The sequence below is a fragment of the Urtica dioica genome, chromosome 11 (genome assembly GCF_054948205.1).
Source record: "Urtica dioica subsp. dioica isolate 48M chromosome 11, U.dioica_male_clone48M_v1_H2, whole genome shotgun sequence".
In the NCBI taxonomy this organism is placed as follows: Eukaryota; Viridiplantae; Streptophyta; class Magnoliopsida; order Rosales; family Urticaceae; genus Urtica; species Urtica dioica.
The window spans coordinates 1,050,116-1,063,869 of NC_142766.1; the positions used below are offsets into that span (position 1 = coordinate 1,050,116).

The 13,754-nt window shown below is 42.6% G+C and overlaps 1 protein-coding gene across 1 annotated transcript; it reads right to left on the reverse strand.

Moving 5' to 3' along the window:
* Positions 1 to 1,461: 1,461 nt before the first annotated feature.
* Positions 1,462 to 13,346, reverse strand: RAD9 (cell cycle checkpoint control protein family). Its single transcript, XM_089629747.1, has 10 exons — positions 13,181 to 13,346; positions 12,833 to 12,952; positions 12,631 to 12,739; positions 11,743 to 11,997; positions 11,557 to 11,669; positions 11,236 to 11,300; positions 2,415 to 2,653; positions 2,181 to 2,337; positions 1,939 to 1,976; positions 1,462 to 1,860 (listed from the first exon to the last, which is right to left on the reverse strand). The coding sequence occupies exons 1-10, from the start codon at positions 13,283 to 13,285 to the stop codon at positions 1,721 to 1,723; spliced, it is 1,341 nt and encodes a 446-aa protein (XP_089485873.1). The 5' UTR covers positions 13,286 to 13,346; the 3' UTR covers positions 1,462 to 1,720.
* Positions 13,347 to 13,754: the final 408 nt, after the last annotated feature.

The following is a 13,754-nucleotide window of genomic DNA, read 5'->3' on the forward strand; positions in this document are numbered from 1 at the left end:
CGCTCTCATTTCACAACTAAATTAGTCAAAACAAAAAAGAAATTAACATACTGATCCTCGTTTTTTTTTTTTTTTTTTTTTTTTTTTTTTTTTTTTTTCAATTAACAAGTTTCCATAGATGAATGAATATCGTTGACCCTAAAAAGACTACTATTATTTTTCCATCCAAGGTCGTCGGCTACTGTGATAAAAACACATGTTCAACTAATATAAGATAATGCTAGTCAAATTTAATCATCTAGACAGAGTTTAGAGAATTTGGATGTGCGTGTTTGAACACATATAGAACAGAAGGTCAAACTATTCCGACCATTTACAATGAGCTTTTTTCTAATTACTTAATTTTGAATCTGAATCGACAATCTCAATGAGACTAGTATTATTTTGAGAATTGTGACTGATTAAGCCACGAAAACATGTCAATTATATATTAGCCAATTTGATAACGTGACAAATAAAGACAAATATTATATACCAAATATACCTTTTTTAATTAGATAATCAGTTTAATTTCTAAAAATAATTAAAAGAAATGAATTGATATTTAAATTCCTAAATTATAGGACATATGTAATTGAGTTAAAAAAATAACGAATTTAATTAGTTCGATCAATCAATTTCTCTCGGTTTTACTACGCCATATTGAAATTACAACGTTTCAAAATGACTACTTAGCTAAGCTGCCCAAAACACATACTCAACTAATATAAGATAACGACAGTCGGATTTAATCATCCAAATAGAGTTTATAGGATTTTGATGTGTATTTGATTATTGTTCCCGAAAATACAAAGATAGAAGGGTTCAGACTCGCAGAAGATGAGGTTAGTCTATAAATTTCAAGATTTTGTCTCAGGTCTATATCATCATATGTGTACTTGAATAGTTTTACTCCAATCGTTAAAACGGAATGAACTGTGCAACCAAAAAAAATATTTTAGAAGAAACTTAATCGCAAAATTCATTGATTTACTAGTGTCCTCATAAGCCCCGAGTACGAATCGGACTATGTATTAAAGGAAATACAATGAGTGATATCAAACATTCGACAGGTCCATGTTCTCCGAATCGTAATTTCTTCCCTACAAAGTATTTTTCACACTGTTTTCATCATTTTCCCCTCACTTTCCGTCTTAGTCTCCCTTATTTATAGGATATATTACTTTTTTTAAAAAAGATTTATAGGATATATTACTAAATATTCTATATCAACCCCTAACTTATCAACTAATTATTATAATATCCTCAAACTCTTAGGTCCTAACATAATCACTACTGGCATTATTTGATATATATATATATATATATATATATATATATATATATATATATATATATATATATATATATATTACTAAATGGTAGACAAAGATGCTCGCTTACAAATGTGGGGAAAAAAAGTCTCCACCTCCATTTCATTTAGAAGAGGAAAAAAGAGCGAAAAGTGTTAATGATCAAGGCTTTAGAAAATTACTGCACTGTAATCACATTTATGCTATTTCTTTACCATTGAGAAGCAACTTGAATCGATGCCCTTTTTTCTGAAATACCCCATGTCCATATCGTATAAACGCATTCATAAGCAAATCACACTAGTTTAACAAACAATGCTATATCACCAGAGTTGCTGGTATTTCTAACGAGAACAAACATAGATCTCAAATCACATATAATGGCGTTCAATCAGATGAACTTACAGAAGAAATGCGAGCCTAAAGCATTAATGGTATGGCGGTGTTGACTGCACATAAAGCCCGTTCTCTCCATCGGCATCACCGTCCTCTTCATCATCTTCATTGTCATCAACCCAGTTACTGCGATGGCGTTGCGAAGGTTCTTGGCGATTCATTTCTGATCTGTCTGTACGAAAAGAACCAAATTGCAGGGTTTAGTCATTGTTTAATTAGGAGAATGTTAACCCAATGCAATCTCACTTACCTTGAGGTACTTCTACGTGATCATCTCCCGCATAATATCTAGTGTGACCAGTCAAGAAACTAACAAGTAATAAAATAAGCCAATAATTCAACAATAGAGCACAATAAAAACCAAGCTTCAACGTGGTTGGCTGTATAAAAATAAGCTATTAAGCAAGAATGGAATACATCATAGTTCCAGCAAAATTTATAACAATCAAGCATAACGTTATGTGTTTTAAGCTAGCTAACAGTACAGGATACGCATTAGGATTCACGGGTTCGTTTCTCGTTTCTGGAGCATTATCACAGAAATCCACAGAATTAATCATTGCAGTTACTCTCTGTTCATTGCCATTTAAGTTTCGTTCTTCTTGGGCCTGCCTTACTTCAGCGGCATTTCCATTTTTGTTGGCACTTGCTACAAAAGTCATATGTTTTGATGAGTTGTGAGTAAGAGCATGTTGTTCCTGTTGCAATATCAAAGAAAGTGTTCACCTGAAAGATCAGACCAAACTCTTGTGTCAGATGGATTGTCGGAAACATTCGCCCCCGATTTTTTCCCTTGGGCATGTGAGCCTCCTTCATTTTCAGCCTGTATATTTGCTGGGGTAGGGGCTTCAGGGGGGATATGTTCACTGAGCTGTGATTGAAGCATGGTTGCAAGAACAAGTGTGGCATCGAAGTTTGAGTTGAATCCAATGTCTAGGCCAAATTTAGGCGCCATAAGGATAGGCCTGATCATTCAATATCTGATAAGTAAGATCGACAAAGACATTTATTTAAAGTTGAATAATAAACATAACTAAAATTTGACTACACTTGGACTCCCAAAATTACTTATTAAGAATCTACGAAGTATAATACTGGCGCTCGTCTAGACCATTAACATGTGGTCTCCTATATACTATAAACAAAGTGATTCTCAATGGTATTAATCTACAAATAATTAATTATAACATTAACTTTAAATATTATCGCAATCCTCAAGAGCAATAGACACTTTTACTTTAATTGTTAACAATGTCATTACATATCTGTTAATGCTCTCATGCATCTCAAGTGCCCAGTCTACTGAACAATGTGTTTTAGTGAAGTATATTTGTGAGAGCTTTGAGAAAGTCCATGTCAGATACACCACTGGCAGCTGACTCAACTCATATATTAGTTAGAGGATTGTTAGACGTCACTATCAAGTCTGACTGTTTTGTATTCAAGCCTGCATCAATAAGGCAAAATGATGTAACGATTCATTCGGTTGAGTACCAATGAAACGCAAACAGATCTGATAAGGTTTTCTCTCAGAATCTTACTTCTCCAAAACTTATCTACTGAACAATGTGTTTTAGTGAAGTATATTTGTGAGAGCTTTGTGAAAGTCCATGTCAGATACACCGCTGGCAGCTGACTCAACTCATATATTAGTTAGAGGATTGTTACATCACTATCAATTCTAACTGTTTTGTATTCAAGCCTGTATCAATAAGGCAAAATGATGTAACGATTCATTCGGTTGAGTACCAATGAAACTGAAACAGATCTGATAAGGTTTTCTCTCCGAATCTCACTTCTCCAAAGCTTATCTTGGTATTAGAGCGTCTTCGATGGTGACTGAAGATTCTTCTTCCTAGCCATCTCAGATCCTGCAACAGGTTCCGATCCCTCACTCGCTCTGATGCTGAATTATGCCACCTCTGTCAAACTAGACAGAGACAACTACTCGACCTTCAGGCTATGGTGTTCGAAACAAAAGTCTGTCCATCGAAGTTCACTGAGATCTTCAACGCCGAAGGTATGATCGTTAAAACTCGCAACTCCGATTTCAATCAGTGGAACAGAGAAGATCAACTTATTCTCAGCTAGCTTCTCTCATCACTCTGCACTACCATTCTCCGATCCATCACGCGTGTTCGTACGGCTCACGGTCCGTTGATTGCTCTCGAACGGCGTTTTACGGTTCGATCGAAATCCATGCCACTGAGGATTCAACTCCAAACGATGAAGAAAGGAAATCTCTTGATCTCCAATTTCTTCGCAAAAGATGAAGACAATGGCAGATGCCATTTTCATAGCTGGAAGAAAAATCATGGACGATGACATAGTCTCAGCGATCCTAATGGATCTACCATCGGAATATGACATGATTGTCGCCATGGTTAGGAACAGGCTTCAAAACAGTGGAGAACAAAGCACAAATCTCACTGTGCAAGAAGTCCTTGCAATGTGTCTCTCACGATCGATCAATAAAATGCTCAAAGCAAAGTTGATGTTCAAGGCTGCCTTCTTCGTCAGACCTGAGACGGTATGGATCCCTCGTGGTATGCTGATTCCGGTGCTACGGATCAAGTCACAGCTGACTTGGTGAAGCTGTAGATCAATTCTGAATACTCAGGCCATGAGAAACTCATAGTTGGAAAATGGAAAATCTCTGAACATCACTCATACTAGTTCCACTTTCTTAGGATACACCATAACCAAAAATCTCAAACTAAATAGTGTGTTTAGAATACCACAAATCAAAAAAGTATAGTCGGTAGTTCAAAACTTATATCTGATAATGCTGAGTACGTTGAGTTTCACTCTGATAATTGTGTGGTGAAGGAAAAGTACACAAGGCAGGCTCTTCTTCAAGGAATGCTTGTGAATGGCTTATACTTGCTATTAGCTCCAAGTCAAGCCCCTTCTTTCGGGTCTGTCTTTGTTACCTCTTCACTGTCCGTACTAACTTAGTCTAGTCCTGAGCTCCAAAAAATGATTTTTCTCTCTCCTAGATTTTTCTCTGCTCTCTCTCCTCAGTCCTAGAAAACATCCTCACGATGGTTTTTTCACAGGATTCTCCCTCGGCTGCTGGTTTCTCCGTCGACTCTAAGTCCTTCTCTATGGACATAGGGACCGATGGTAAACTAGTTCGCATTGAGGAGAGAATGGGACCAAGGTCCTATAGCCTCTTCCTTTTCCGGGAAGCTGCTTCTTGGACCTGTGACATTCTGGCTTCTTTGCTAGCTTCCCGTCCTTCTGCCGGTTTTCGCAGGAAATTCAAGGGGAACAGATACAGTATCATCATCGACATTCTGTCTAACCGCCGTGGTCGTTGTCTCCGTATCCTCAAAATAGCTGGGGGTGACAGTCGGGCCCTCCTCATTCCCGAAGGAGCGGTTATGTGCGGGTGGAGAAGTTTGTTAGGTGCTCTAAGTTTGTCTAACCGCCGTGTTCCCGAAGTTATCCCACCTGCGCTTTCTAATCATGAGGTTTCTCCTTCTCGTAGGTCTTTAGATACGTCTACTTTCCTAAGGCCTAATGAAGGTGGGCCCCACTTCTTTCCTGGTGACGTAAGCAACTCTCTGGGGCAGGATTTAGTTGGGCCTTCGCAGGACCCATATTCCTCTAGGTCAAGTGGGAGTGGGCCCCACTGTTTGGCTTCTCCTCAGGCTTCTGCTGAGAAGGTTTCTCCAAAGCCTTCTGTCTCTCCTGGGCCGTCGACTTCCCAGGGCCCTTCAGCAGCCGCCTCTTGCCCCACCTCCTTGTCTCAGTCTTCTCCTGGATCCTTTTCTCCTCCTGCTGGGCCCAGAGATTTGTCTCTGTCTTCAACCAGCGATGATATCTCCCCTTCTCAGTTCTACGTGTCGCCTAGTGACCCGAATGCTGATTCTAAGAAGCCCCGGTCGAGGTCTCAGGGCAAGCGAGCCACGTCCTCCAGCAGACTGTCCCGACGCCCCAAAAAGCGCGAAGCCTTCTCCATAAGCATGTGATAGAGTCGCAGGCCTGGTGTATCGGAGAAGGAATCGGGCCGAGCGGGCTTAATTAATATTAAGCCTTTTTATGCTTTATTTAATTATTTCAGCAACTACAATAAAGCCTTTAATCATCTGTTTAGGCCTTTTAATTATTAATTATGAATAAGCCCATAAAATAAAGCCCGTAGGTCTAAAACTGACCTATAGGTTGCTCCTATTATGCTTAGGAGGGTTTTCAGTTTTGATTTGCTTGGTTTAGCCGTCGAGACTCTGGAGAACATTGTCCGTGTTCTCGAAGGTTCGAACGAGACTTTGTTTGTTGATTTCTATTAAATTATTATTAACGGGGTTTACGATTTGTGGATTCCCGTCGGCATATCCTTCGCTGCGTTTTATTGTGTTTATCGATTTGAGATACATCAGCATGATCGACAAATGGGACGACTTTTGTAAGTCCAACAAAACCCCCCCCATAGAATCTCAGGGCATCGCGAGTGATCCTGAGCCTGATTTCGGCCGTCGAGTTGCCGGAAACTTTGCGATTCTCAGGAATTCGAGAAGAGCTTGGGTCAGAAAAGACGCCTCTTTTGTTCGGCCTCCCCGACGAGGATTCTTCCGACGAGGATCCTCTTGAGCTTTTTGAAGGTGATTCTTCTAGGGAGGAGAATTCTTCCAACGAAGACCACTTCTCTTCCAGTTCCGATGAATCGATCAGCTCCGATTCCGCTCTCGGAAGTGTGGCACGCCTCCTCGAAAACCACGCAGACCCCGTTCCCGGAACTCCTCTTCCTTCGTCTCAGACCGCGAACAGGTTCAACAGAGAAATTCGTAACCTCGAAATCAACATGGTGTTCAGTTCCGATTTCCAAAAGGGTTCTGCAGCACCTAAATGAAGATCCTTTCCTGGAATATTCGGGGTTCTCGATCCCCGGATAAGCGCAGTGCTATCAAAGCGCTTATCGGTAAAGAAACACCGGATCTCGTTGTGCTTCAAGAAGTGAAACGAGAGTCGGTGAATAGAGGTTTTATCGGAAGTATTTGGAGTTCTCGTTTCAAGGAATGGATTCTCTTACCGGCTATCGGAGCGGCCGGCGGTATTCTAGTAATCTGGGATTCCCGGAGGCTGAAGGTTTCCGAAAATCTCGTTGGTGAGTTCTCGGACTCTGGTGGGTTACCGGAGTTTACGGCCCTTGTACGAACTCGGATAGACGCCGTTTTTGGGATGAGGTTTCGGGGTTGTTCTCTATTTGTGGAGATTTTTGGTGCGTTGCGGGTGACTTTAACATCACTAGATTCCAACAAGAACGTTCGTGGCCTTCTCTTACGAGGAGAGGCATGAAAGAATTCAACGACCTTATCATTGATTTGTGTCTCGACGATTCCCCTCTCAATAATGCTGCCTTTACTTGGTCTTCTTTTCGCGATTCCCCCACTTGCTGTCGTCTCGATCGCTTCCTTCTCGGAGTTGGATGGGAATCTCTTTTCCCCTACAGCGAACAAGAAGCCCTCCGCCGCGTTTCTGACCACTCGGCTATCTGTTTCAACACTTCATCGCCGAGGTGGGGTCCTGCCCCTTTCCGTTTTAACAACCGATGGCTGGAAGACAGCTCGTTCCGTGAGCTAGTTAAATCTCGGTGGTCGGATTCCAACCTTCGTTTCTTAGGATGGGAAGGTCACGGTTTTATGCAAAAATTGAGGTCTCTGAAGGGGCACATCCGTTCCTGGGCAGCAACAAACAAGGAGTAGAGGAAACACGCGTCGGAGACTCGTCTCATGGAACTTGATCGGCTAGAAGGAGGCACCGAGTGGTCCGAGGCCCTTCGATGTGAGCGCTACGAGGTTCTCGGCAGGTTGAAAGCGATCGCCATCGACGAGAACAGGAAACTTCACCTCTCTTCCAAGATCTCATGGGCTAAAGAAGGGGACGTTAATTCTAGATTCTTCCATTCGCTCATGAATTCTAGAAAAGCGAACGGAATCTGGAAACTCGAGAGAAGAGACGGCTCGATCTCCGATGACCCCGAGGATATCATTAGGGAGATCAACGACTTTTGCTCTTCCTTGTTCCGGGAGGAACCTGTGAGTTTGCTCGACGGGGAGGGTTTACGGTGGGACCCTATCTCCTCCGAAAGCAGCAGAGAGTTAGTCGTTCCTTTTTCCGAGGCGGAAATTAAAAAGGCTTTATTTAGCTTGGCTCGTGATAAGTCCCCGGGGCCGGACGGGTTTTCCATAGCTTTCTACCAAGATATGTGGGAGGTGAACAAACCTGATCTTGTCTTGGTCTTTTTAGACTTCGTGCTCGCTGAAAAGGGCTTCGACTAGCGGTGGAGGAAGTGGATTTCGGGCTGTCTCTCCTCCTCCTCGATCTCGGTCCTCGTGAATGGTCGGCCTTGTGAGAAGATCGTGTGCTCGAGAGGTCTTCGTCAAGGAGATCCGTTGTCTCCTTTCCTCTTCACTTTGGTCGCGGATGTGCTCTCTCGGATTATGCGTGACTGCGCCTCCAGATCGTTTCACTCCTTTCCTCTGGGACGGGTTCGAGGATGCTAAAGGGGTCCACTCGGTCGCTTGGGCCACTTGCTGCCTCCCGAAGGATAAAGGGGGGCTGGGTATCGGGAGGATCGAAGATAAAAACACAAGTCTCCTTGCGAAATGGCTGTGGCGTTTCCCGAAGGAGGTCGACTCTCTGTGGCACAAGACGATTAGGGCCATCCACGGAGTTTGGGCCAATGATTTCGACCCTGACCTCGCCCCCGCCTCTACTTTCCGTAGCCCCTGGAAGTCGGTCATTTCGATCAGCGACCTTTTCTTTTCCCGGGTGAGCTGGAAGGTGCATGACGGCTCGATCGTTCGCTTTTGGAAGGACTCGTGGCTTTCCGATAGTCCTCTCGAGGATAAGTTTCCGGGCGTGGTGAGGATCTGTCCCGAGAAGAACGAAAAGATCGGCATTTTTGCTTCCCCGGACCCGTCTGAAATCGGTCGAGTTTTTTGGGACCTCAAACTCTCTAGGAACCTTTCCTTGAGAGAAATCGACGAGGTTTCCGCTCTCTTGGCGAAGCTGGAAGATATCAAGATTTGGAGCGGCATGGTTGATCGTCGGGTTTGGTTAGATGACACGAAGGATTTCTCAGTGAAGTCTATGACGGGAAGCTTGTCTTCGGTCTCCCTCCCTTCGGCTTGTCCCTTTGTCGATCTGATCTGGAAAGCTAAAGTGCCTTCTAAAGTGCAGTTCTTCGGTTGGCTCCTCGTCTCGAACAAGCTCAGCACCGACGATGTTCTTCAATGCCGTTTTCCTTCAATCTCCGGTTGCCCGTCTTGCTGCCCTTTGTGCCACCGAGCCGCCGACAACAGAGATCATTTGTTTCGGACTTGCTCTTTCGCTTCCAAAGTTTGGAGCCTCCTGTTCGTGCGCCTTCCCGTCGATGTTCTGCCTCCTGCCGATTGCCCCTTCTCTGACTTCAGCCTCTGGTTCGGTTCCTCTGGAAGAAGTTAGAAGATTCGCTCAGCTGTCATGGTTGTCTTTCTTGCAGCCTGCTGGGCTATTTGGAAGCTCTGGAACAAGTGTATTTTCGACGACGACCCTCCCTGTTTCGATAGCCTTTGGGATAGTCTTTTCCGCAATATTGGTTTTTGGCCTGCTACCCTTGAGCCCGAATTTCGTTCCTATAGCCTAGCTTCTCTTTCTAGAGATTGGCCTAGTGCCCTTTAGCATGTATCTTGCTTTTTCATAGTAAAAGCTTTCTTTTCCCTTTTTATTTTACGATAAATGGCATCAACTAGTCAATTCAAACTATGGAAAATAGCCAGTCTCCCAGATCAGACACTACACACTCAGCCAAAGTCACGAACTTGGAAACAGGCATGTTCACATCCATGGCCACCACCTGAAGATACCGATCAACGAGCCTCCCGACCTTCCTCACCGCCGCCTGCCTCCGGCACGTCGTCGCCGACCTTCCTCACCAGATCCTCCACCCCCGCGTCGGCCAGCTACGCCGCGCACTTCCGCAGCATCTCCGACCTGGTGGCCCTCCTCATCGCCGTAGCGTGACGGAGTCCCAAATCTCCGTCGATCTCCTCGCCTTCGCCGCCGTGACGGAGAGTCCGACGGGAGGTAAGATCTGTGCGATTGCGGTGACTGGAAGGAGGTTGGAGAAGGAGGAGGTCGAAGAAGGTCGATGATTAAATTTTAGGGCTGAATAAAATTCCTGAATTAAATTAATCCTGCCTGGATTAATCGCAGCTTGGCTATTTTGCTTATACTTGATAAACTTTGGCTATTTTGCAAATCCTTAAGTTCTATTTGGCCATTTAACCGCTTGATCCTTTATTTTAATTGAGTTTCTTCTAAAACAAAAACTTAGTCTAGTCCCGAGTCCAAAACCAATAATGTTCATACCTGTATGTTTTGCTACTTCCATGTCTGATGTTTTGCTACTACTGCTCACTGGCTAGCGTGCAAGCAAGTTATGTGATATCTCATGGACTCACCTTCAAGCTGACCATTCATCTCATGCTCACTAGCTTTGTGGATGCTGATTGGGCAAGTACTGTAGATGATAGAAGGTCTTCAAGCGCATACTGTGTATAAGACTGGCTAGATGCTTGATTTCTTGGAGCTCAAGAAAACAGCAGGTCGTTGACGTTCCAGCATTGAAGCTGAGTACATAGCGCTGGCACATGTGTCGGCTGAGATTTAGTTGATCACGCCGTTGCTTAGAGAACTACATGTCAAGCTACAAGACACCCATCATTTGGTGTGACAACCTAGGCGCGGCAACTATGGCGGCAAATTCGGTCTTTAATGATCGTACAAAGCATGTTGAGATCATTCTCTACTTCGTGAGAGATATGGTTGTTTAAAGAGAGTTTGAAATAAGATACGTGCCCGCAGTGGATCAGACATCAGATGTATTGACCTAAGAACTTTCAGTGAGTCACTTTCTCAAGCTCAAAGACAAGCTTGGCATTGAAAAACCTCCAGCACGCAGCTTAGAAAGTCCACAACGGATACACTGTTGGCAGCTCACTCAGCTCATATAATTGAGTGATTAGATTAGTTAGTTAGAGGGTGATACGAACTAAATATTTGACTACTCGAAAATAGGAAAATTACAAGGTGTTACGAGCTTTCGAGAGGCTCGTTCTCTCCCAAAAAACAATCCCAATTCTTTACTCTATATTTTTCCCCCGTTTCATTTCCCTTTCTCCTATTTATACAAACTAAAAGACTCGACTAACACTTAATATCTATTTACGATACTAACCCTTGAGTCCTAACAGAGGGTCTTTTTTGTATTTAAGCCTGTAGTAATAAGGCAAAATGATGTACGATTCATTCGGTTAAAATTCAATGAAACACAAACAGACCTGAGGTGGTTTTATCTCAATCTCTCTTTCTCCAAGACCTGTCTATATTTGACCTAAAATTATGATTTTGAAATGATCCTGATGGAAGCGTGTACATGGCTGGTTGATGAATATCATGTACCAATCAATTGACTTGGTGAACGATTCTATTGGTAATCGATGGGATTAGAACATGAGATAAAGACAATAAAAACATGCATAATGAAGATCTTCCTTACTCGCCAGCTTTGTCAAAGTATAGGTGAATGTCAACTTCACAGCTTTCACAGAACGAAAGAAAAGCCTGAAATTGGAAAATAAGAGCACAATTTCAAATCAAGTCAAGTCTAACTATCCACTCACCAAACGTGAATAACAAAATCTGGAAAGTGATATAAAGAGTCCTAAATGTATTAAGTCCCAACTATCACAGAACAACGAAGGAGTAATTCTCGACGGCCCTGAAAAAATTCTATCATTTGACATGGCTTATCCAATAAATTCGCTTCCAGTTAGAAAATATATAATTAAAATGATCAGGCATTGAGTTTTAGTAAAACCTTTAACTCCTTAACGCCAAAAGTCACATCTACAGGGTCCCCAGTGTGAGTGTAGTGAAGAAACTCTTCCATTGGGTCTATCCATAGTTGAGTATGTAGAGATGAGTCATTATCTACAGTAAACAACTCAAGGATAAACCACCTGGTCTTTCAAATTCAAGCACCAGACAATAATATGCATACTACCTTTGGTCGGGTCTTTATAACTTCTAAGTTCAACTGCTTTCCCTCCAATCTCACTTGCTACATCTGATGACAAAGAATTTGGTTCCGTTGCTATGATTGTGATCTCTTGAAGCGATGATACAAAGTTGCTAGCCAGCAATTTGTTTAAATCTCGAGGCCTCACAACAAAGTTGCTCGGAAACCGCAATCTGTCAAGAGACAGATGTTCTATGTTTGGTTCAACATTGCAGTTAATCCAGTACGATTTTCTAATTCCTGCATATTTCACGAGTTGTATTTCATATGAGAATGGTAACAATAAGATGCAATTGAAAGTAATATGATTTATATCCTCCATTGAAATAGCATTTATGTGTCAAAATAAAGAAACCAAGGTATCCACATCAAGGTAGAAACTCCATTAGTTTATGCGCCATGAGATAAAAAGGGTAATATCTTAAGGAGCCTAAAAATATATACTATTTAATACTTCTAACATTGGTCAGGTGAGAACGCTACGCATTATGACGATATTATTTTTCTTCATTGTAATTATATTTCCTGCACGTGTGGATAGTGTATTCTATGTACTCTGTTCTACTTCAAACCAATCAAAAGTGATTACGATAGAAATATTTAATGTCGAAGTAAATAACAAACAATGAAACGCTTGAAGGAAAATGAGGGATGGAACAAAATGATCTCATATCAGAGACCCAAGCTATACTAATGGCAAAACGAGAAACTAGCATAATTCACAGAAAAACCGTTGACCATAATTCTTTCAACTAATGCATCATCAATCAGCGACTAATGCAAATAATCACAGCACACTCTGATTAAAAAAAAAAAAAAAAAAAAAATTGCATGAATAATTAAGACAAGATAAATTGCATTTTATAACCATACCATTAAAGCATTCCAACGCCCATTGCAATTTCGTTGAATCAGGTTCAGGCAATTTAATGCTCAAATGGTCTATACTTGCTATCGGAGTCCTGAATACTGCACAAACAGCCTGAAATGAAAATCAGTACGGTAATTTCAAGTAGTGACAACCAATTTAACTGTCAACGAAAAGAAAAGGAAGGTAAAATCATATTCAAAACACCTTTAGGAGCACTCTACATTCCACTTGGTTGCCAGAAATAGTGTAGACATCGAAGAAATCTGGTTTGAATGTAATCGACTGAAATGCAGTCCGTGACGAATTTAGTGTGTGAAATGCAAGCTGCACAGAAGGAAATTCGAAAACGAAATCAAGCGTTTTGAACACTTAAGTGCGACACCAATCTTTAGAGCCAAATCTTGATCGCTTTGTCGTGTAAAGTTTTTCAGCACCGAAATCATGTTAAAGGTATTCCCAAACTAACACACGGATACAAAACCCTAACTAATTCGATTTCCGGGTGGTTTTTTATGGGTACGAGAGCGAAATTGGAGGAATTTTGTGAGGAACCTGAGATGGATAAGCTTGGAGAGCGAGGTCGTTCCCGACACGCGCGAGGCACGTGACTGAGCGAGATAATGTCTTGAGTGCGTTCCCGCTCAAACTCAACTCCATTGTTGTTGTAGCTCTGGTCCTCTGGCGCGAACGAACATGGCCTGAATAAAGTGACGCGCGATGGACCGTTTCGTAATTGGCTTACCACGTTTTTATTTATTTTATTTATGGGTAAATTACATACATACCCCTGAAATCGTTTTTTTTTTCCTTCTGCTTAGCCGACTCTCCATGGGATCCGTCAATGCCATCCTCATTCCCTTGCCTTCCCGATGTGGATTCGATTCCGACTAGGCAAAGACGCGCCATGCCTTCACCCCAGGCTCTACAGCCGGCCAGGTGCCCGCGGGTCATACCGATCGGTCGCGACCAGGCAAACGGACACGGATCCGTCCAGACATAGTCAGACGGCGCACCACGAGACCTCCTGGACATAGCCGGACGGCTGGGCAAGCATTAACAAGCCGTGGCCGGACAGCTGGACAACTAGCTGGCCATGGGCCGGGTGGCTAGCCAAGTGACCAACCGG